Source organism: Sebastes fasciatus, chromosome 23 (genome assembly GCF_043250625.1).
Source record: "Sebastes fasciatus isolate fSebFas1 chromosome 23, fSebFas1.pri, whole genome shotgun sequence".
NCBI lineage: Eukaryota > Metazoa > Chordata > Actinopteri > Perciformes > Sebastidae > Sebastes > Sebastes fasciatus.
Window position 1 is genome coordinate 18,380,939 of NC_133817.1, and position 24,478 is coordinate 18,405,416.

The 24,478-nt window shown below is 41.1% G+C and overlaps 2 protein-coding genes across 8 annotated transcripts in view; one reads left to right on the plus strand and one right to left on the minus strand.

Moving 5' to 3' along the window:
- ccdc146 (coiled-coil domain containing 146) overlaps positions 1 to 24,478 on the minus strand; it is a 97,345-nt gene that overhangs the window by 40,582 nt on the left and 32,285 nt on the right. Inside the window, exons 1-3 of one of the 6 annotated variants that reach the window (XM_074626221.1) lie at positions 19,860 to 19,923; positions 15,039 to 15,091; positions 13,668 to 13,939 (exon numbers count right to left, since the gene is read on the minus strand). In XM_074626221.1, the coding sequence (XP_074482322.1) occupies positions 13,668 to 13,939; positions 15,039 to 15,057 (291 nt within the window). In that variant the 5' untranslated portion in view covers positions 15,058 to 15,091; positions 19,860 to 19,923. Of the gene's footprint in view, positions 1 to 13,667; positions 13,940 to 15,038; positions 15,212 to 16,203; positions 16,331 to 19,859; positions 20,033 to 24,478 lie in introns of those variants that run through there. The other 5 variants (XM_074626217.1, XM_074626220.1, XM_074626218.1 and 2 more) reach the window with 5 other exon arrangements.
- fgl2a (fibrinogen-like 2a) lies at positions 1,103 to 13,074 on the plus strand. 2 transcript variants are annotated; one of them, XM_074626237.1, is made up of 5 exons: positions 1,103 to 1,958; positions 2,740 to 2,944; positions 9,006 to 9,228; positions 11,138 to 11,308; positions 11,397 to 13,074. In XM_074626237.1, the coding sequence occupies exons 1-5, from the start codon at positions 1,341 to 1,343 to the stop codon at positions 11,710 to 11,712; spliced, it is 1,533 nt and encodes a 510-aa protein (XP_074482338.1). In that variant the 5' UTR covers positions 1,103 to 1,340; the 3' UTR covers positions 11,713 to 13,074. The 2 variants fall into 2 exon arrangements, with proteins under 2 accessions (XP_074482338.1, XP_074482339.1); XM_074626238.1 differs by having other exon boundaries at positions 1,104 to 1,958; positions 9,009 to 9,228.

A 24,478-nucleotide genomic window follows, 5' to 3' on the forward strand; every position in this document is an offset into this window, starting at 1 on the left:
AGGCAATCTGATGTGATTAACGGAAAAATGTATTCTCTCTCTCTCTGTCACTCTCAGACAGTAGCCTACATAAAACTATCACGACATGAGATATGAATTCCCCCTTTCCTCTCACATTCTCCGTTGCTCTCTCACAGTCCCATACCCTACCACATCTACCGGCATCAAAACAGCAAGGACGGGGTTAAGTAGTAACGCCCACCCCTTGCTTGATTTCATTGGCAGCCTGGGCCAAGTTTGACATTGACAAGCAGTGTGACTATGCGTCTAGCGCTGAAAAGTTAATCTTTTTTTCGCGTCTAAAAACTGCTAGAAAAACACGCCGCGCGGCACAAGTCAGAAGCGCACGGCAGGCGCGTTTGGCTGTCGCCAACATGGCGACAGCCAAAAACCAAGATGTTGACGGGCAAAAACCAAGATGGCGACAGCCAAAATGCCAAACTCGAGGTTTCAAAACCGTAGACCACAAACCAATGTCACGGTGACTACGTTTTATACAGTCTATGCTTGTTAATAAAAAAAACAAGTTGATTGTACTAATTGAAACAAACCCTCTTTATTGCTGCTGTTTAACGATGGATTTTACATTAATTGTGCCCACCTGAGCCTTACTTGGAACTGCAGAGTGACTGATAGAGTTGCCAATTTTCAATAAGGCTTTGGGAATCTGAACTAGGTCAAGGGGGACAAGGCCTTTCAATTGTATGCTGCGGACATTCAAAATCACAAAACAACAGAGCGTGAAAAAGCATCACCCTTGCATCAGTTGAGTGGATAGTTCCTGTGCATTTCGCTCTTCAGGGAAATGAGCAGACTTCAGAGTGAGGCAGGACGGCACCATGCACTGACTGCAGGCAAAGGACCTACCTCCTCTCTCTATGTCCCTCCCTGCCTCTCTTTCTTCCCCCTCTCCCCCAAAATCTGTCTGCATCTCTGTGGTTATTCACATTGCTGCTGATACGGTGCTTTGCATTACGCAATTGCACTGCCCCTCCCATCCTTTCTAAGTCAGCACCCTCCCTCCCTCCCTCCCTCCCTCCCTCCCTCCCTCCCTCTCCCTCCCTCTCTCTCTCTCTCTCTCGTCCTGATATTAATGACACAGCTATCTGAGGCAGCAGCGGCAGTTCCCCTGCGCTCTCCCTCCTGCAGGCTGTGCTCATACACACATACACTCTCAAACCAATAGGATACTGGACATACATTCACACAATCCTATACTTACAATCTTGCCGCTGCGGGCACTCACTCGCACACTGCATTCAGACACTTTGAGTTCATATCGGAGGCAGACTTTCACTTCACACACACTTATTCCTGCTTTGCAAATCTCTCACTGAAAAATGAGGACAACTGTGTTTTGCTTTTGTGCCAGTCTCCTGCTTACAGCCACCTTGGTGCCGCGCACCAGCCAGGCAGCGGACTTCCCCGTCAACTCACCCCAGAGATGGGACACTAGAGGACCCTTTTCTTTGGGATCGGACTCTGGGACTCCCACCTCCTGCCCCATTAAACTGAGACCCTCGGGCCAGTGTGGGAGCTCTGGGGCCAGGGCAGAGGATGGGGAGGACTGCCCTTACCAGATCACCCTGCCTCCCCTCACCATCCAGCTGCCCAAGCAGTTCAGGCTGCTGGAGAAGACGATGAAGGAGCTGCAGAGCCTGAAGGAGGTGGTCAACAAGCTGAAGAGCGGGTGCCAGGAGTGCCGCGGGGCACAGGGCAACGGGGCTTTTGGAAATCAGCAAGCCGACCAGGGACAGACGCAGGTCCCCCTTCAGAGGGGGGTTGCTGGGGAACAACTGAGGCTGGACCCGACAGGACAGGACGTGCAAGGTGGGTCCAGCCGAGAGGAGAGGGGAGATGGGATGGTCCCTGGAGCTACTGTGGACGCTGCTGGACTGGGGCATGGTTCTATTTTTGGGAAAATTACACCGAGCCCGAGCAGTATGCAGGAGATGCAGGTAAGAGGTGCAGTTTCTTCTCACAAAAAAAAGACAATTTTTAACACTTTTAAATTGGAAAATGCAGGATTTTACCAAGGAATGAATGCTATTTTTTTTTTTTTTTTTACAAATTATACATCTTTTTATAAATTTCTCATGACTGATATCAATAAAAGTTTGGTGAATCGTTTGTCAGCCTAATCTAAATTAGCGTAATCAATAGTTTTGGTATTGTTCAAACTAAATCAGTACACGTTCTGTACCATATAAACATAATTCAGGGGTCTCTCTGTACCAACAGTGCAATAGTGGCACTGCACCAATTTTCATCAAAGCCGTGTAAATCCCCAATAAGCCAGTATCATTATCAGCCTTGTGAAGATTTTAGTGACACTGACCTAAACAAACTCAACTAGAATGTGCTTTATAAACACTGTAGGAGGCTAAATTTGCCCAGTCAAATGTACCCAGCTGGAATGTAAACTGGCCAGATGTTAAAAGACCTGTAAAGTCCCACCTGGCACCAATCCACCAGGGAAAATTCCTTGTACTGTAAACAGGGTGGGGAACCAGTGTTATCCACCAGCCTAACGGCGGTACATTTTTTTTTTGTTGCTCTGTCTGGCAAGTTTTGTTGACTCTCAGCCACTTTGGCAGACAGCCAACCATCACGCAGACTCGTTCCTGTTCTAAAATTCAAATTGGCTGGTAAACAATGAAGGAGGCCGGTGACTTCAGTAATCCACCTGCTTTGTATTCAATGCACATAAATAATTTCCTCCCCCGCGCCCTTTCCCAGGTGAAGCTGAATAAGATGTCAGCCAGCTTGCGCAACGCCAGGAACCAGATCTCGGCTATGCAGGGTCGTTTTGAGGGGCTCAACCTGCTCAACATGGACAACGTGCAGGCGATGGTGGACAGGCGGGTGGAGAACATCTCGGGAGTGGTCAGCAAACTCAGCTCCACCTGCACGACCCAGTGTGCAGTATCAAACACCCCTCAGTGTAAGCCTGCTCTCACTAAGATTACTTTGGAGGCATTCTCTCTTTTTTTTTTTTTGCTATTTTGAATGCTCCAATCTTTTTCTCCATTATTTTGCTCCCTCCTATCTTACATTGTCATTTGAAAGCCCTCTCCATCTTCTCAGCTATTTACTATACATGTATTCTCTTTTCGACCCTATGTGTTTTCTATTGTTATATTCCATTCTGTTCCATCTTTGCCATTTCAAAGATACCTCTCCTCTTCTCATATATTCCATTTGTTGCAATCTTTCTGAGCTAAATCAAGATGCCCTCTCTCTTTTCCCTTCTCTTCTCTTCTGCATATGTTGTTATTGTAATGAAACTCCAGCACACACCATACACGTCCAGCAGTTTGAGGTTGTTGTGAGGTGAATTTTTCTGGCATTGGATCTATCCAATCATTCCTAAGTGGACATGGCGACTTGTAATCACTACAAACAACCCAACTCTGGGTGGTCACCTTCACCCAGCGAGGCCTTTCTTTCTGGGAAATGGGAAATGAAATCTTCCAGGCTGACGATGACATTGACAACAGTGGTTCGTTGAGACATGCCTTTTCTATTACGGATATGAGCAACATTAGGTAAAAACATGAGAAGAGGATTATGCTATAGTGAGGGTCTGTCCACGACATCACAACAGCAGAGCCTCAGTCAGCTGAGTGCAGCCATAACAAAATTACCAAAGCAAAATAGCTTTACGTTGAGGTCATACTGTACACGACTGAAGCAATATGACAACTAGGGTCGAAGGAAGAATTTCAAATTACCTCTTATACAAGTAATTCAAGTGCCTCGACATTCCACTACTCTCCATATGCAGACACTCAAAAAGGGGAGAGGGAGAAAAAGAGACAGCTACTTGGCGCCTACGCTACTACATAGTGTGAATATTTAAAGCTGCAGTAGACAGAAAGTTTTTGGCATCATTGGGAAAAATAATCCATAATAACCTTTCAGCATATTGTAATTCAAGTGTTCTGAGAAGAAAATTAGACTCCTGCACCCCCTCTGGGCTCTGGTTTTCAGGCTTTAAAAAATCTAGCCTGTGACGGGAGACTTTAGCCAATCACAGGTCATTTCAGAGAGAGCGTTTCTATTGAGCGTTCCTATTGAGCGTTCCTATTGGCTGTGCTCCGGCTGGTGGGCGGTGCTTGGTATTTCCTCAACAGATCTCAACATGGCTGCCGGGTCACAAACTTTCGCATTTTACAGCTAAACAGTGCACTACAAGATGTTTCTGAAAACATTTGAGGCGAGAAATAGGCATTACAGTAACAGAATATTGATTCATATTTGATCAGCACTGCCTAGTTTGACGGTTTGGTCCGAGTTTGGGAGTGATTGACCGCTGCTCAGAGATGGCAGGCTCCAGCTCGGCTCTGATTGGTTGTTTTCCTCTGGTCTGTGAAATCTTAGCCATTAGGAGCAACGGAGGACACCGGAGGACACAGAGGCACATGATTTTTTTCGGATTACCAAATTTGCTCCTTTTCTAAGCACTGCAGCTTTAAAAAAATAACCTTAAAAAGGCAACGGTTTCTGGATTCAATTCTGAAAAAAGGAAGTTCAGCAGAAACTCATAATGGAGTCTTTGTATAAACGTATCAGTAGGGATTGCAAACTAGCAAAGCATACCAAACATTCCTCCTTACATTGATGTAAAAGCTTATTTGGATGAGGGCACAGTTGAAATGCAGGCCTCTTTTCAGACCGAAACTGAATAATATCCCGATATTGCATGAGTGAATGTGACACTATATTGGGGCTTTTATGTGGAAAACAGATGTGAGCTTATTGCTAAGTAGATTAGCTGGGACAGTGGTGTGAAGGGAATCCCAGCTTTCTCTCTTCCACGGTTTTCTTCCCCCTTAAACTTGACGCTTTCTCCTTCAAACTCTCCTTCAATCCTCTCCCTCATCCTCGGTCTATCTGCTCTTCATCTCTCCTTCATATCTGCACTTCTTCTCTTGCCATAACTTTCTCCCTCTCTCTTTAATCCCCTTTCCCGGTGCCTTACACCACCCCAGCCTCTCTCTTCCTCTGGAGGTCATGCTCTTGAGTGCTCATTCCGGCATAAAACAACTAGCTCTCATTATCTCCTGACAACAACTCAAGGAAGTAATGTGGGCGGCTTTCCCAACATTAGTCACGGATGGCACACAGGGTCAGTAACACTTGTCTTTGCACATCAATCTGTCATGTTGCACTCGAGAGCCGGCAAATTATTCCGCCGCAAGTTAGGAAATCATGCCTGATGGGGTCTGAAGTGAATCCGAAAAGGAGCAGACAAGAAACAGCTGTCGTAACCATGGAAATGGACCAAAACGTAGTGATAAGACTTCTGCAGTTTCACAACATGAGTATAAACAATTGCTGTAATTGCTGTTTTACTCAAGGGATACATCTTATTAAAAAAAAGACATAACAAATGAACATTTTAGATATTTTAGATTAGGTTTTCCTCATACTAATGCCACATCAATCCCATTTTATTTCCAGTGTGAAGTCTCTTAGTCTTAAAAATGCTAACACCAGATGCTGAATTAATATGTCCCTCTACTTGCTATGAACACTGGTTGTTTATCACAATGTCAAAAGTGCTTAGTGAAGCAATTCATGGCTAAATGGTTTCCCTGACTCTTGGATAAACTATCCAGCTGCCAAATTGTAGCATCAAATCATTGCAAAAAACTCATTTAAATTCTGTTTTCATCCAAAGCAGGCAGACCTACATCGTCTAAAGATTACATCAAGATAACGTTTTTTTAGAAGACGTCATGTGAGACAGATGTGTATTTCTATCTAGATAGGAGCTGCAGTGATAGATCCTTGGCAAGCAAATGTTTAACATCCACTCGCACATGCGCAGGGATTTATAAAGCAGCCACGCTGGTGCAGCTCATTAGGCGACACCACACAGTTCAAACAACATTTACACTCAGTGGGTTTAGAAAAAGGCATCTAAGGACACTCAGAAAACACATTTTTCTTACTTTTCCATCCATTAATCCAAACTACTTTGTTCCAAGCTCAAAACATACAGCAGCTGATGAGGAACACGCAGCTAATAAAACGCATTACCCACACATTTTAGCCCAATGTAGAATTGCAATTTCGCCATCAAGCAAGACTAATGGTACGTTTGTCAAGACGCTTTTTATCACTCACAGCTCGGTGCTGCGAGCGTTCATTTCAACCGCTTTGCCAATTCCCGTCCCTGCTGCAAGCACTAATCTTCACTTTCACTCCTGTAAGACATATTAGGGCCTAGAGGTGAATGGATAGCAATACATGTTACTGTTCAGCTACATTAACTCAATTATAAACAAAGAATGGATGCCCCGGTCCGCTCCGCTGTCAGGAACTGCTTGTCTGCAATGTGGCGACACACAACTTCCTAAAAGGAAAGGGTGTTTCTTTCTGGTGCGAGTTTCTTTCTGTCAAAGCAGACAGCAGTCTATTTAAGCTGTTTTTGTGGGGAAAGATTATACTATCACTTTGGGTACACATTTCCTTAGCTGTCTACCGGTTGTCAGAGAGCATGCTTCCTTGATAACAGTTGTCTTCCTTTCATGTCAATCATTTATCTGTGTGCAGTCAGCCAAACCGGCATGGTTGGTCATGAAGTCGTCTCTTTAAGCATGTCAGTTATCTGCCTTTAAGATAGCAAGCTACCGCTTTTAATGGAAGTTAGGAAGCAAACAAGAAGCAACTACCCATTCATTTGACTCGATAGCCACCTCAACAGCCAATCATCCAACAGTCAATTGGACATCCGTTAAGTGGCTGATATTAGAGTTATTTAGGTCAGGCACAGTGCCAGACGTAGTCAGACGAGATGGGATACTGGCTGTCCAGACAGATGGGGACAAATAAGGAGAGGGAGATGTGGAGTGGAGAAACGATAGTCACTTAAAGTGAAGGAGACGCCGAAAGAATTTACAAGACAACACTGTGAATGCCAAGTACAGGCGGAGCCGTTAACGTGACAAGGATGCATTTTTTAACCTCACGCTCGACTCACTGCTTTCCATATGGAGTGATTTACCATCTGCAGCCATTTTGCACACAAAGTATTCTGCTTATTATGACACGAAAATATAGAAGATGGCTACTAGGGCTGTTCCGAACGCATTCAAAGCTTCTACTGAGCTTTTCAAATGAAGCTTCGAATGTCTTTTGTCATATTTTTATGATGTCATCACCGTAAACAAATGGGACTGTGTGGCAAACGGTTTGTGACCACAGTGAAAATGTTTTTGAAAGGCTAAATGCCAACAAATATGATTGAAGCAGGATATTTCGTCAGATAAAAACAGGTTGTGAATTTTGGAAAGGATTGCATCTTTCATTTCTCAATAAGCCATCCTTTCTGGACTTGCCATCGAGATTGTCGCCTCACAGCAAGAGTGTCGCAGATTCAAACCGGCTTGGGGCCCTTCTGTGTGGAGTTGGCATGTTCTTTCCGTGTTAGCGTGGGTTTTCTCCGGGTTCTCCGGCTTCCTCCCACAGTCCAAAGACATGCAGGTTAATTGTTGACTTTAAATTGCCTGTATTCGTGAATGATTGTCAGTCTCTATGTGTCAGCTCTGTGATAGTCTGGCGACCTGTCCAGGGTGTACCCCGCCTTCGCCCAATGTCAGCTGGGATCGGCTCCAGCCCCCCTGCAACCCTGAATAAGACAAGCGGTTACAGATAATGGATGGATGCATGGATTTTTCAATACATTTTGACATTTGGACTGAGGACTGTGACAGTTACAGCGAGGAGAACTGAGCGCCGCGTCGCTCTTTGTGTGTGTTAGAGAGAGCGAGAGAAGGCGGAAGATGTAGGCTACTATTGCACGCAATATTTCTGTAAGTTATTAATGGTAATTTGAATGTCAATGTTAGAAGCTTCAAACTATTCGGTACAACCCTAATAGCTACAGAAAAACACGAACGGTGCTTTTATTTTGTGCACCATTTACTAGTTACTAATACCTTGTCATTTAATCATGAGAGCAGCAAACCCAAAACTAACAGTACCATGAAGTAGCATTACTGCACATTTCTCCACTCCACTAAACACTATGTGGTCTAGACTTCCCCTCCCTGTACTTCAAGACGTCTGGACCTCTGTAATCAGTATGGTTCCCCACTACCGTTGCTCTATTATAATCTACCAAGCCACTAAACAGATTTAACAGTATGACAAAACTGTATCAGCAGCGGACTGCGTCAAACAAACGCAGCAGGGGTCCACATGCTGCCTGCCCAATGTCAGGATGATTTAGGCCCCAGGTGCCGAACGTGTGGGGAGGGGGTACGCCTCTCTAATCCACTTTTACACTTTCCCACGTTTTTGACAAGTCTGTTCCTTTCAATTCCCAAATGCTAACTGACAGGGGCCTTTGGACCTTGGTTTTGGATGGGGTCAGCAGCCTGCAGCGCGACACAGGGGACAGGAGCAAGTGTTAGAGAAATGAGTGGGCAGGTATAAAAAGAAATGCAGAAAGTAGTGGCGCTGTATGAAACAGGCCTGTGGTGCAGCACTGGCGAAGGTCACTGACTTTTATTCTTCAACAGTGGCCCTTAGCCTTTCATTTACTTTCTTTTATATTGGAGTCCTGATTGTGATTTCCAGAAGGAGGACATCATGTTGAGAAGCAGAGGATAGGTTAGAGTGCTCTCAAGTGCTTACTGAAAGACAGTGTTCGCTTTTATGCTTGATATCTTGCTGAACATGAGTCACACGTGGAACTGGGGAATAGTCTGGTAACACGTTGGCTAAAGAACATGCTGGAACTGTTTTGTGTTTGAATGCACTGACGTGGAAATTTATGCAGGAATGAAAACTTAACCACAATGGTTTAAGCTGGATTTCCTGCAAACTTATCGCAGTTTCTTTTCCTTTTCTTCACTCTTCGTCAGCCTCAGGGGCTGTTTCTATTACCGTCTCTTGGCTGGGCAGAGAAAAATGCCAGAGCAAAGTGAAAAGATTATTTAATATCATCCCCTTAAAACAGCCCTCTCTTCTCCCCTCTCTTCATCTCCCAGCAGTCATCTTAGCCCCTCGGGACTGTTCAGACTACACTGTGCTGGAGGCGAGGAAGAACGGTGTGTATCGCGTGACCCCTGATCCTCGCAACGGTACATTTGAGGTCTTCTGTGACATGGAGTCTTTTGGAGGTGGATGGACCGTGATACAGCAACGGCTCAATGGGTCTGTCAGCTTCAACCGCACCTGGGCCGAGTATAAGAAAGGCTTCGGGAACCTCAGGTAATAGGCTTCTCTCAAAAGATATCTTGGGGGAATGGGGGCAAACACTTGCTAGCTAAAGCCTGGAAATTCTCAGATGTTGCTTCGAGGTTTGAAGAGACAGTTAACAGTTATATCCAACTGGTATTTTTAGGTCTTAAGGCTTTTAGACACCAGGGGCGTTACGAATAAACAACACAAAAATGCGAAATACTCGCCTGGGAATATCATATGTCTAGGGCTATTATTGTGAAAAGGTAAGACCAGAAGGAGTGGATCTGGTCTGTGCTGCCTTTGTCAAGGTTGAAAGGAGTAATAAAGTTTGCTGTCCTAGTTCGGACTACAGAGCCTCCGTGCTGTTGTTTCATAAATATAGGGGCAACTCAACCAGTTCCACACAAAGTGATTGGTTGATGCCTTTATTCGTGGTGCGCAAACTCAGAAAATCAACCTCATTCCATAAAAATATTGTCGTTTTTTTGCTGCGTAATATTCACATTCTGTGTGAAAGTACTTATGACAAAACAACAGTGTGAAAACAATATATACTGACAATATACTGACATGTGATTAATCACACAAAACCACCAGTATACAACAGCCTTTATTCTTTAAGAAAAAATAGTGGAGGTGGTTGAGGGATTTGCGTATTTAGGTCATTTACAAACTTTAGTGGAAAATTCTAAAGCTAAATTTCATGCCATTTGTATGCAAGATAGGAGGCTCATATACCACATAGCCGACATAGGTAGAAGAAGGTGGAGTTCAAATGTGACCACACAGAGGTTATATTGTAGGGCAGTTGATGTTGTGTGGCACTGGGAAACTTAAAATCTGAGAAAATAACTGAGGATGTCATGTTTTTACTTGTCTCTTGTTAAGTCCCCCAACTTTGTGGAAGTGAAATACTAAACCACCAGACTTCCCCTTTAACAAAAAAAAAAAAAAACAAGGCAAAACACAACCCTCAAGAAGTTCAACAAGAACAACTTAAAATGTGTGAAATGCAACAACTTAAACCCAAAGCTTCACAGCAAGCTGCCATGTATTCCCCCACAACTGTGTGCCAGTCACTGGGAGCATTTTATCAACTTCTCAGCCACACCTACTGGAACCTACCATCTGCTCAGGTACCCATAGGGGTGAACTAGACTGATAAAAACCTTTTAAAAAACACACAAAGCATTAATTCAAGATTCCTTTTTTTACTTGTGACAAGCAGAATTCATCTATAAAAACCCGCGCACACACATAAGTGCACCAACTTTAACAGAATGTCTTTTGTTACTAAATAGTTTTACCCTTTCTCCCCTCCACAACTTGAGAGCGCCCAGTCACTCAGTGCTAAGAGGACCTAACCATGCACACCTGGTCCCACTATCACTGATTGCGCACCACCTGTCCTCACTAGCCTTGATTGCTCACCACCTGCTCTCACTATCACATGTAAAACAACAAAATAAATATGCATTACCACAGTAGAGCTGACCCCTTTTAACAGATAATAAACCTGTTGACTAAAATCTACGATTTAACACAAAAAAAGAAAAGAAATGTTAATGTTGGGAATAAGTCCAAGAGAAAATGGAGGGAAGCAGCCTTTTCACACCGACTACTTTGTTTTTCCAGCTAGTTTTCTCTATTCTCCTCTCTGCTCCTGTAGGAAGGAGTTTTACATGCAAATAACCATGGTTACCTCTTGAAAACCATGCCTACAGATCTAGTATAACCTCCCACTGAAAGAATAATCCCTCTTTTACTGTCTCACTACTCTCCCCTTGCGTCTCCTCCCCTCTGGCAATAAATTAATTCAGTTTGAATAACTGTATCCACTTTCTAATCAAGTGTACAAGCATATGAGCTTGTTAATAATCTCTCACTTTGCTTTGTCCTATATCCCCCCCTTCCTCTACCTTCTCCTCCGCTGTAGAGGTGAGTTCTGGCTGGGCAATGACCATCTCCACTTGATGACAAAAGCCAAAGACATGATCCTGCGCATCGAGCTGGAGGACTTTGAGGGTGTTCGGGAGTACGCCAAGTACGAACAGTTCTACGTGTCCAATGAATATCTTCGATACAGGCTGGCTGTCAGTGGATACAGGTATAAGATTCTGTGCGTGCATGCTTGTGTGATCAAATATTCATAAATAAGGACTACATTTTAAATATATATCCATGTGTTGTTATAGTGGGACAGCTGGGAACGCCATCAGCTTCAACAAGCACTTCAACCACGACCAGAAGTTCTTCTCCACGCCCGACCGCGACAACGACATGTACCCCTCCGGAAACTGCGGCGCCTACTACAGCTCCGGCTGGTGGTTCGACGCCTGCATGTCCGCCAACCTCAACGGGAAGTACTACCACAAGAGGTACAAGGGAGTCAGGAACGGGATCTTCTGGGGAACGTGGCACAACATGACGACGGAGTACTACCCTACCAACTACAGGCAGGCCTTCAAAACGGTCAAGATGATGATGCGGCCCAAGAACTATGCCCCTTAAGAGGACAGGTGAATATTAGTATAGTCAGACGCCGGAGAGATAGGTGGACGAATGCAAACAAAGACAGAAAACGGAAGAACAAGTAGACTCATACACATGCGCATAGTCATGCATTTGCACACATTTACGCTGAAAAAGACTATACGCCCTATAGACAGTTTGAATGCAGTAATAACAAAAATAATTGTGAAAAAATTTAACTATGCTATTACTTTTCCCCACTGCAGTGAGTGTGGCCTTCAAAACGTTGGATTAAAATGATGATACTAAAGGACAATGGACTATGAATGATGATGGACTAATAAAAAAAACACACATGCAGTGTAAAGGCCAGCCTCCTTCAGGGGCCATAATATTATACGGGGTGTTACCAAGAGAGATTTTTCCCTGTTTCTCTGACATTTCCTCCACTTTCTGTCCTGCTGCCTCCTCCCGCTATAAACCCAGCTGAGACGCAGCACAGCACACAGTAGTAGTAAAAACTAATGAGCTGTCATTTTCTCCGCTCTAAATGGTTTCATAATTAACAGCGGCCACTCAAGTGAGGGATATGAGAGCTGATGATACAGTTTTGAGTGGCTCGGAAATTCATTGTGAGCGACTTCGTGCTGGGGTCAGAGTCAAACCGCTTAAAAAATAACTACAGGAAGTGATATACTACACACTTTGGGCAGCAGTGCACAAGTAATAGCTTCTGTGTCGTTTATTTAATTACACTGGGACACTTTGCTAATGTATCATCATCCTATACAATATAAAACACCCCAGTATAAATACGCAGCCTGAGATACATTTCTATTGGATCATGCCCAAGAACATTTTGCATTATTGATGCTCTAGTAAATTCGTCTTGACAGCAGCGACGGAGCAGGACACTGCTGCAAAAAAAACTGTTCCAATTGTATTTCCACCATTAACTCTGGGTGCACTGAACTACTGCACATCTCTTGATGCCATACACCAGTTTTCACATGTAAAAAAGAATCCTCCTTCAATCACCACTTGTACAATACCGCCGCCTAATGTTAGAAAACTGTATAGCATCACTTTAATCCATTCTATACACACTGTGAATGAGACGGATGGGGAAAGAAATGTTTAAGGACGTGTACAGTATTTATTTTATTTTGTGAGGTGTGATAGCTTTTATATTATACATAGGTCATACAGTACAAGGTCGAATTTGTTGATATTTGAGCAATGATAAAGACATTATTGTGACCATTCATAGTAATTATGTGTGTATTTGGAGCTTTGTGTGTGTGTGTACGATATTGATCTTTTCTATCATTCATATTCAACCGTCATGCCAAAAAGATATGCACTTTTTATATCAAAAAAATTAATAAAGTTCTAACTACATGGCTGTGTACATTGCAGTGTTTGGTAATCATGTTGATGCCTGCTCATCTTTATGAAAGCATCTTAATGAACGTATACAGAAATGTATACAAGTTTAGCATGAGTAGAAATCCCAAAACTGAAGTGTGGGCTATTTGAAGCCTGTAAAAATGGAGGGATGAGGTGCTGCATGCCCATAAGAAATGGGTTAATGACTCAATAAAAGGACTCAATAAAAGGTGGAGTTCATATCAACTGCACAGAAGATGAATGATCAAACTGTGGGCCTGTGACTTTAATGTCTGTTTACTGTATGTGACGATCAAGTTAATAAAAAAAGGATTGTGCTCATTCCACATGATGATTTCACTTGCTTAAACATTAAGGTAAACGTTGTAAGGCGCAGTACCAAGTTATATACTATAAACATCAATTTAGCTGGAAAATAAAATGGTGAGGGTTTTTCTTATAATCTTTTCTTGTATGTTTTTAAGTAATTAGAGTAAATAGTGCCATTGCAACTGCCAAATATGATGTTTGTCTTTCCTATAAATCCTCCAAAACGCCATTCACAAGAGAAAATATGATCATTTAACAACATGTGTGAGTCTTACCTCATCTAGGCACAGGAAAACAGGACTAGCAGTAACATCGGTACCAGCAGAGGGCTGCTCCTTTGGGAGTGAAGCATCAGGTGCAAGGGCCACTAGAGGGCTGTCCTCCATTCCCTCCTCATCCTCCTCATCCTCCTCCTCCTCCTCCTCCTCCTCCGAATCGTCCACCACCACCACCACCACCACCTCCACCTCCTCCTCCACCTCCTGTTGTTCTTCCACCTCCACATCTCCTCTCCTGGGACTCCTGCTACGCCGCTGCTCCTCACTCACTAATGCAAAACATATAGATACAGTATATCAACCAATCTATTAATAGATATGTATACCTATCTATCAGCAAGGGTAGAAAGAGCAATGCAGTTATGAAATAGGATGTATGGTGGAAGGATACTATACAATCATCAGCAATAGCAACAGGCTATGCAGGATGGGTACCTTGAAATATACAGTGCATACTCTCTGTGTTATTTCCCCAGAGGTGAGTGACTTCAGAAAATCTGTAGAAGGGTCACAGGGTAATTTGGAGCAAAAGGTGTTGCCATGCACACAACTGCCTGGAAATACTAACAAACCGGAAATACTAGCAAGGGCACACTGGTACATTATTGTACAGGTACATTTATAGATAGATAGATAGATAGATAGATAGATAGATAGATAGATAGTAACTTTATTGATCCCGAGGGAAATTCAAGTTTCCAGCATCACAGTTCCATAGTGCAAAACATGTTAGTAAAAAGGCAGTAAAAAAGTTAGTAGTGCAAAGTACAAAGTACAAATAAATATACCAGATATACAAATACAAGGAGATGAAGAAAAACTGTTAAAACTGAATATAGTGCAGGGTAACAGCTGTGATACACGACTATTAAAAAAGTGAATATAGTGCAGAAGAGACTGTTAAAAATGAGTATAGTGCAGGGTAACTCCAGTAGCTTAGTCTATGAAAGTGCACTGTGATTTATAGTTGCCTTTGGGGGATTGTAGTCTTTTCCCATACCCACCAAAAAATTTATAATAATAATAACAACAATATGTCAACAAAGTACAAGCAGAGTACACAGAGGGGGATCACTTATATAAATATCTGAAAATTTGACTTTTATTCTGAAATATTCGAGCTGCCGGAAATCAAAATCAAAATTTGTTTTATGACTATAAACCGCATAAACTATTTTTTTAGAGCATTTTAATGATAAAAAATGACAGTAAATATGTTTGTTGTCGCTGTATGTAATGTATGTCCATACTGCCTAAAGCATAACGTGCTACACACTTAACAGCCTGAACGGAAGGCAGCTAGCTCAGTAAGCAGTTAGCTGATGTTTGTCTGCTAAACAAAGAAACAAACACTTGAAAAAGTCTTACTTTTGAATATATCTTCCATCCAGGGTAGCACACGTCTTCAAGACTCCGTCTCTCTGTCGTATGAAACTAAGAATATACGCCTTAAACAGTTTAAATAAACAGTTAACAGTTAAATGTTAGCAAAACTCAATCACAGATTTCTCTCTGGCTCAATGGCTTGTTGTGGTTACCATAACAACGACGTCATACGTCCCTAATGATGCCAGGTGACGTCACTTATTTTCACTTATTGCTTATTTATATGTAAGCTATATTTAACTTTTGCTCCCTTAAAGTTACCAAGTTGATTATATACAAAAATGTAAAAGTTTAAAACAAGTGCACTCAAACACTCCAAAATCTTATTTTACACTTGCAGCAGTGTAGTGATTGTCCACTAGATGGCGTGAAATAGTCATTTGTTTACTGCCTTTTTACTAACATGTTTTGCACTATGGAACTGTGATGCTGGAAACTTGAATTTCCCTCGGGATCAATAAAGTTACTATCTATCTATCTATCTATCTATCTATCTACCTATCTATTTACTAAGATAAGATCAGATATTCCTTTATTAGTCCCGCAGTGTGGAAATTTGCAGTGTACAGCAGCAAAGGGGATAGTGCAAAAATAACAAGATGCATCAGCTAACACAGAAAAAAAGAGCTAAACAAAGTGTAACAAAATATGAACCATTTAAATAGAAGGAAGTATAAAAATAGGAGCAGTATATACAGTATTGACAATAAACAGACTATTAACAAAATTGCACAAGTGGAAAATGATATTGCACAGTGAGAATGAATGAATGAATGAATGACTGAAATTTCACCTGAAAATATCAGGTTATTGTCAGTTTTTAGGTGTGTAAGTGGTGTGCAATAAGTCCCTTATTTTCACATTGCTTATTTATATGCAAGCTATATTTAGCTTTTGCTCCCTTAAAGTTACCAGTTGATAATATACAAACATGTAAAAGTTTAAAACAAGTGCACTCAAACACTCCAAAATCTTATTTTACACTTTCAGTGCAGTGATTGTCCACTAGATCGCGTGAAAGAGTAATTTACTGTAGGCACATCTTCAACATGTGGCATGCATTTGCCAATAGAGACCAGAATCAAAGGCCAGCTGACTGAACACACTGAATGGAAGCAACACTAAAAAGAAACTGGATTCAACTGACCTGAATCCAAGGTGAAAGTGATGGAGATGATGCAATATGCTGCTTGTTCTCCTGTTCTCTTCCCAGTGCACTCTGGGAGCTGGCATGACCCATTCAACTACTCACTCCCTGCAACAGCTGCAGAGATCTTAGCAACGTGTGTGTGCATACAATATGTATGAAAGAGACAGAGATCAATTGATTTGGAATTTTTCAGTCAACATTAATTAGGAAAGATAGACATGGACATGATATAACTCTTAAAAAGGCCGGGTTCCGCCAAGCACGAAGCACCTTCTCCCTTAATATTACGATCAGCCTTGAATCTCTGTCAGTGATGAATTGTGGGAGACTGTGTTTTCCCTAGTTGGTATGTTCCTGATTTACCTTGGGTTTGCTTGCTGGCTGCCTGGTGCACGAATAACCCTCCTCTTCAAAGATTGTTTTCACTGTTACTTATTTCTTGTCTACAAAAAATGCACAATACCATATGGTTTCACATTTGGTACAGGTATGTGCATTTGCAATGCTGCGAGGGTGAGTGTTTCATTTTGCGCACCGGGAAGAAAGGCATGTAAATCCATATGCAAAAGCTCTGACAAAGAACACATGTGGAAATAAACCCTAATGCTTGCATGCAAGACCTTTCTGACTTTTACTGGCATCATGAAAGTAATTCATTTCTCTATTATGCAACTTCAATTCACTTTTACCAAACTGGTTGTACACTCCCTTGCAATTTGGTTGTTGGCAGAAGAGACAATGCAATTTACGTCATTTAAGTCAACAACTGAAATGACTTTGAGTTTGACACATTATGCATGGTTTGGCTTCTGTTATAATGGTGAACTTTTGAGAGTGAATTTTCATGCAGGACAAAAACATCATCTGCTGTTTTACTGTGAGCCGGTATGAATGAAGGGAGGAAAGGAAGTGCCATCTTCCTTTAAAAAGACTTTTAAAAACAGACTCTCTAATCAAACATAATTACGTCGACCTAATTTGATCTAAACCCCCTCTCTTTTACAGGGGGTCACATAGAAGTGGTGTACATCATCTGAAAGCTGGGAAACTGAAGATTGATTTGTGTCAAGTTGTTCTAGTCATAAATCACAAATAAACATGATTTAATTAATTTATTAAAAAATAAATTGCAAAAGTGTATAATGGTTTAGAACATTATGATGGATGTAATTCCAAGACTGTTTATGGACCCCAGTATGCAGAGATATTACCATTTTAGAACAGGCAAAAATAACACTTTTATACTGCATTAAAAAAAACGGCATCGTTTTTGCCCAAAACTGCATGTGATTATCATAAAGTGGGCATGTCTGTAAAGGGGAGACTCGTGGGTACCCATAGAACCCATTTTCATTCATATACCTTGAGGTCAGAGGTCAAGGGACCCCTTTTGAAAATGGCCATGCCAGTTTTTCCTCGCCAAAATTTAGCCCAACTTTGGAAGGTTATTTAACCTCCTTCCCGACTAGCTAGCATGACATGGTTACCAATGGATTCCTTCTAGTTTCCTTCACTGTAGCTCTCAAACTGAGAGCCTCTGAAAAATAGTAAAGTCGGTCGGGTCTCAGTGATTTCCGAACAAATCACCCAGCGCTTTGGGATGAATGTTTTTCATGAAAGCTGGGTTTCCAAATTAACATTGAATCCTCTCCAACGATCTAGATATGCTTCTAACTTCTGAAACCTGGCAGGCTCAAGTTTATTTTGTGATGAAAATACGCCCCCTGTTATGCCCCTAGCAGTTTTGGCTGAAAGCAACTTAGTATTGCAAACATGTGTGTGAATAATATAAAGTCACTGATATACATAAACTGTACCATTCTATAGTCCTTGTACATATTTTGCAGGCGCTGCTTCACCCTTTCATCTCAGTCAAACTGATAAAATCTGCTTTCCGGTAACCCGACCAAAACTGCTGACTTGTGATTCATGAGTTCACTGTAATTGCTGTGAAGTTTAATGATCCCCAACAGATGTTGATGATGCATGATGAATCAGTCACCAGGGGCAGTTAGCACAGCTGAAGAAGACTGGGGTTATACAGTATGTTGAATAGATGAGGAATCTATCAATATGCTGTTGCTCATTTTAGCCGTGATAGTGGCACCATGGCTCTAAGGAGCTCAGTGTTCCCTTACGAAAAAGAAGTATAGTTCAAGTTTATTTTATGAAGTAAACTTAAGTATAGTTCAAGTATAATCCCAAGTATATTTATGAAATAAGTATACTAATATCAAGTAGCATACTTGTAAGTGTACTACTTCAATACTTCTTGTGACTAAATTGGAACACTTTTTAATTTAGAAAAGTATACTTTAAATGTAAGTGTAGTAAACTTTGAGTACACAACTAGTTTACATTCAAGTTGTATTTTGTACTGCAACTATAATATGAACTATACTACAAGTGAACTTATAGGTATACTGTTAGTTTACTAGCCCATTTTATGGAAGTACACTTTAAAGTATACTCTCAGTAAACAGTAAAGTATACTGTAGTTTAATAGTTTTCTTTAAGTGAACTTATAGTACTTAGCCAAATATACTTCTACTTTTCAGTATAAGCCAAGTATACTTAGACCTTTCTGTATACTTGTTGATATAAGCCAAAAATACTTTGTTAAGTATATCTCTGATATATATATATATATATATATATATCAGAGATATACTTTAAATGAACTGAACTGAACGCATACTCTCTCATTTTAAGTTTAAAAGAAGTATACTAATAGCACACTTGAATAAACTTCTTTTTTGTAAGGATCAGTCTGTTTAGTACACACATTCATGCCCCCCTCTGGATGAATTGTAATCATTTTGGTGATCTTTTACTGTTCATCTAGCTCCACCATCAGATCAAAATTTCAATTTGTCCAATATTTCAGTTTATGATTAAATACCTGCAGAACTAATGACATTACCACGAGCCTCATCTGTACTTTGTGTTTAGTACTACATGTAGTACAGTACCATACATGTATGTACAGCCTCACAGAGCCACTAGCATGGCAGAAGACTCTTCGTCTTGTCCTTAAACAGATTTTCATCCAAACAGTCTGCTGCTATAGTCTCATTTTATGAACTCTGTGTAAAGGGCAGGTCGAGAACCACAGCAACCACGGGTGTGACGTTGTGTGGGTGCATGTCCTAAATGTGCTTGGTTGGTCAGTATAGCCCGTCCACAAACCAGGCCTTTGGAAAAACTTACTGTACAGTGTAGTGTCCAGTTCTCTGTTTTACTGCTGGATTGTAGTCACAACAAACCCAACTTGGGGATTGGGGGTAATTTTACAATCCCCACCAGCTCCCGGTACCTCCCCCCTTCATGGGAGGTTGGCTATTGTAATTTTACCATCTTAAATGCCCTAATAAAAAACACACACACTCACACACACACATAATGCGCCGTGTTGTTTTTCCATGAAAAAAATCTACTGTTACAATTTCTCTTGTCAAAGACTTTGTCCTTCAGACAAGGCGTCTGGAGACAGCTTATAAACAGATGTTTAAAGCCTCTTAAAAACTTGAAACCAGCTTTTTATTGACGCTCGCTCTGACTTCTAAAATAGTATTTTTTGTCTCTGAGAGCTCTTTACCTTATTATTCAAAGATGCAATAGAAAACAAGAGCGGTATGAGATGTTATGATTACCGTTAAGCCATTTCGCCAGAGGGATGGAAACAGGAAACTTAATCCAACTCCTCATTGCTGGATCGGACTCCATATACCATGGAGTTAACGTACTGTATAAATATTTTGCATCTTCAAATCTGAGTTTAGTGGACTACCTAAAACATAAATCACTGAGAAATTGAGAACTGCTTTTGGCAAACTGCGAGTCTGACGTCATTGTTCAGACCTCGGTGGATAATCATTGTTCCACAGTGTGTCAGTGGGCAGGCCCAGAACTGTAAGACCCCCTCCAGCTTGGACTCCTCTGACTCACTGTCCATGGTTCTCCCATAAAAAAAAATCATCTGTACTGGACAGCCGTGACTGTGTTTCCAGTATCCTTGTGTCTATGAGTTGTCAACTAAAGCCATATGTGTGAGCCGTCGACAGCTGTGCACATTTTTTAAAGAATAGCTTGACTCATTTGGAACAAATCCTGATCTTTGAAGAGCGTTTAAATCATCAATAAATTGAAGTTTGAACCCAATGAATGAATACACATGTGTTGTATTGTAACCATATTTGACTGTATTTACATAATGATATTCTTTTGTTTGACTCAAAAAAATATAACAGCATGTTGGGCCACTTTGCATCATATCATGTCACACTTCGTCGCGTCGTGTCAGATCTTTAAATTGTAATTAGGGCTGTCAATCCATTAAAATACTTAATTGCGATTAATTGCATGATTGTTCATGATTAATCACACATTTTTCATCTGTTCAAAATGTACCTTAAAGGGAGATTTGTCAAGTATTTAATACTCTTATCAACATGGGAGTGGGAAAATGTACTGCTTTATGCAAATGTGTGTATATATCTATAACTGGAAATCAATTAACACAAAACAATGACAAATATTGTCCAGAAACCCTCACAGGTACTGCATTTAGTATAAAAGATATGCTCAAATGATAACATGGCAAACTGCAGCCCAACAGGCAACAACAGCTGTCAGTGTGTCAGTGTGCTGACTTGACTATGACTTGCCCCAAACTGCATGTGATTATCATAAAGTGGGCATGTCTGTAAAGGGGAGACTCGTGGGTACCCATAGAACCCATTTTCATTCATATATCTTGAGGTCAGAGGTCAAGGGACCCGTTTGAAAATGGCCATGACAGTTTTTTCTTCTCCAAAATGTAGCCGAGTTCGGAGCGTTATTTAACCTCAGTACCAATGGATCCCTTAGGTTTTCTATAGTTTCATATGATACCACTATCTTCACTCTAGCTTTAAAACTGAGCCTGCTACAACCTCCAAAAGATCGATTGCATTAATGCGTTAAAGAAATTAGTGGCATTAAAACGAATACGCGTTAACTTTGACAGCCCTAATTGTAATATACAGTATCAGAAGTATTAACATCTTGTTTTTGCTTCACATCAAACAGATACACAATTGTCATCTGCACTATATAATACTGGACTATGTGATACATATAGTACCGTGCAGTACCGTACATTCTGTGTTTGGGTGTCAAAACATGCACGTTAATTACAACCTGCTAGACTGCTTCACTGTGTATTTATAGGATGATATTCCTTTCAGCACTATTAGAGCAACACCCGGTCTAGATATGGTGTGTGTGTACACGTGCAAATTCTTTGGCCATTAGATTTTTGAAGCCTTTGATTGTTGAGGTTTGCCAGTGCAGGCTTCTGAGATGAAGTCATGTTTTCATACCTTTCCTCATTTAGGGAGTCAGGAAGAAAATCTTTTCATTTTATGTTATTTTATGGCTATTTTTTATGATATTCCTGCAGTCCTAAAAGAAAAAAGAAAAGGCTTAAAAGGACAATGAAGGTTAAGAAGTTTACGTTTCGTGAAGCAGTATTGAAACAAATTGTTCTTGCAGTCAACGGGTCACAGACTGATCTTCTCCATGTTATCAGTATTTTTCCCTGACATGGGAGCCAAACCATTTAAAAAGGCCTCCTCTCCTCCTTCTACCTTTGATGTGGTCTTCCTTGTTATTTTACAGAGCAGGACCTTGTTATTCACAAGGCCCTATACACTTCTAACGAAAGTGTGCACGTGGCGCTGCTCACGTAACAAGTAACTAATCATCTGTGGTTTAGTCCATACATGCAGCAGGCTGATGTCCAATAAAATGAAACAAATTGCCAAATGCTGCATATATACTTGCATAAGGTACTGTATAAGCTGAGAGGAAGTGGAGGCTTACTTCAGCTTTTTCAGCTACAATTAGTTTTTATTACACCACTTTACTGACACCCTTTACAGTACTAGCGTGTTTTTTTTCACATCAGTATTTTTGTGTTTCACATTGTGTCTCCAAAAATGGATGCTTCTGCTGCCAAACTGACTTTTGACACTTTAAACAATGACTTTATTTACAGTCAGCGTATATAAATCCTAATTCTGGAGATAATCTATGGAAAGAAACATTCTTTAAAAGATAATTACAAATCATTTGGGGGAGTCTAGCTCCACGCTAAAATGAAAGGCGGAATCAAATTAAGCTAATGCTTTTCACCTCAAATGCCCAGTCTGATTATAGTTTACTGGAACCCACTGAATCATCGTCTTTGTTCACATGTTTTTTGCATGGCAACCAGTGAAACCAAGTAGAGCTGTGAGTGGTAAAGAAAGTGGATTTCATCCCAAAGGAGAATACTGTCGCAAACACTATTAACAGCAAGAGAGAAACACACTTTTTATAGATTAAATTACACTCTGCTTGTATCTTTAACGTCTGAAAACTTGCAAGTAAAGCTTGTTCTGGTAGTGCAGGAAAGGTAATTGCTTCCAGGTATGTGACCCTCCAGGACCTTTGAGGTGGAATTTGTCCAAGGACACCCTACAAATGTCCAGAGGGATTAGAGTAAAATCACCATCACCTTCCTGTTTCCACTGAGGAAAGGAGAGAAAGTCTTGTATCTATTTCACTGCCCCCCACAAACCTGTATGGATTTCATGCTCAAGGATTTTGGGGGTTATTTTGGAGTACCTCAGAAGGGTCACGCAGGTCCAACCGAAGAGAGTTTAAATGTTGAATCGAAATAAACAAACCGGCACAGGTTGTTTTACTGCATCGCAGCAAAAGCAAATCAATCTGTCACCAGCAATGAGTCACTTTGACTTGATTCTCACGGCGATGCACTCAAGATACATAAACATCTTTTTGTTTGGTTTAGGATTAAAGCTAATCCAGGTGGCACTATGGCTATTTCTACAGCTGTGCCAGGACTGTTTTCCTCCTCGATCTTTATCTATAAAGAGGGGATTTACTTCCCAGATGCAAGGTCTCCATTCCTTCATTCCACCAGAATATTACTGGTCCGATATCTAAGGTTGACTCAGCTGTTTACCATCCCAATGTCACATTTTTCAAACTGAAGAGGATATTAGACTTTTGTTGTTTGTCAACCTTTATCTTCTCCCTCTTCCACATAAATTTCACTCACCACTGGATACAGTCTACTAAAGTAGAAACTAGGGCTGTCAAAGTTAACGTGATAATAACGTGTTAACGCAAATTCGTTTTAACGCCACTTATTTCTTGAATGCATTGACATAACTTGCGATTTTTAGGTTGTCCTGGCATCATATGAAACTAGAAAACCTAAGGAATCCACCGGTACAACCCATGTCATAGTAGTTAGGCTAGATTTTGGTGAGGAAAAACTGACGTGGCCATTTTCAAAGGGGTCCCTTGACCTCTGACCTCAAGATATGTGAATGAAAATGGGTTCTATGGATTCCCACGAGTCTCCTCTTTACAGACATGCCCACTTTATGATAATCACATGCACTTTAGGGCAAGTCATAGTCAAGTCAGCACACTGACACACTGACAGCTGTTGGACATTTTGAATGGATAAAAAATTGTGCCATTCATTTGAAATTAATCGCGATGAACTATCGACAATCATGCGATTAATCACAATTCAATATTTTAATCAATTGACAGCCCTAGTATGAAAAAAAAAAAGTCTCACTTTATCTCTTGCACATACTAGCTTTTGGAGTTGTAGAGGAAAAAAATGCTTATTGATAACAATATAATCCAAGATATACATAAAAACAACAACAGAAAGTTTTAAAGATAGAACAAAAAAAATGTTTCAGTGCAAAGGAAACATTTATGCATCTCTCTTTTCACATTGGGAAATAAAAGAAAAGAGTTTAAAAAAACGGTTATTGGAGAACCGAGACCTGAATGCATGTTACATCACGTCAGAGGAGATTTAATCACCTACAAATATCTGTAGCTGACCCATCCTTGAGGGTATTAACCTCGTTTATAGGTAACAATGGAATGCCTGGTGAGAGGAGAAAGAAAGAAAGAAAGAAAAGCTCTATGATGTGTGTCTGTGTAGTGAAAGTTGATTTCTGTCGAGAAGGATGGAAACGATTAACTCCATCTGTTCACCAGATCTAGAGGATAGCCTCTCATTTACATACATGTTCACTTTGAGAGAGTGTGTGTGTGTGTGTGTGTGTGTGTGTGTGTGTGTGTGTGTGTGTGTGTGTGTGTGTGTGTGTGTTTATGTGCGCGTGTTCCCCACAGATCCAGGGAGGAATCCTCCAGGGCCGCCTGGCTGGCTTCCTTCCCTTTCATCCCGACC

What these genes read in the sequence shown, in the direction of transcription:
- fgl2a (XM_074626237.1), top strand. Translation starts at nt 1,341, where the DNA reads ATGAGGACAACTGTGTTTTGCTTTTGTGCCAGTCTCCTGCTTACAGCC. An exon ending in GCAGTATGCAGGAGATGCAG is followed by an intron (nt 1,959 to 2,739) that starts GTAAGAGGTGCA and finishes GCCCTTTCCCAG; the next exon opens with GTGAAGCTGAATAAGATGTC. An exon ending in AAAGGCTTCGGGAACCTCAG is followed by an intron (nt 9,229 to 11,137) that starts GTAATAGGCTTC and finishes CCTCCGCTGTAG; the next exon opens with AGGTGAGTTCTGGCTGGGCA.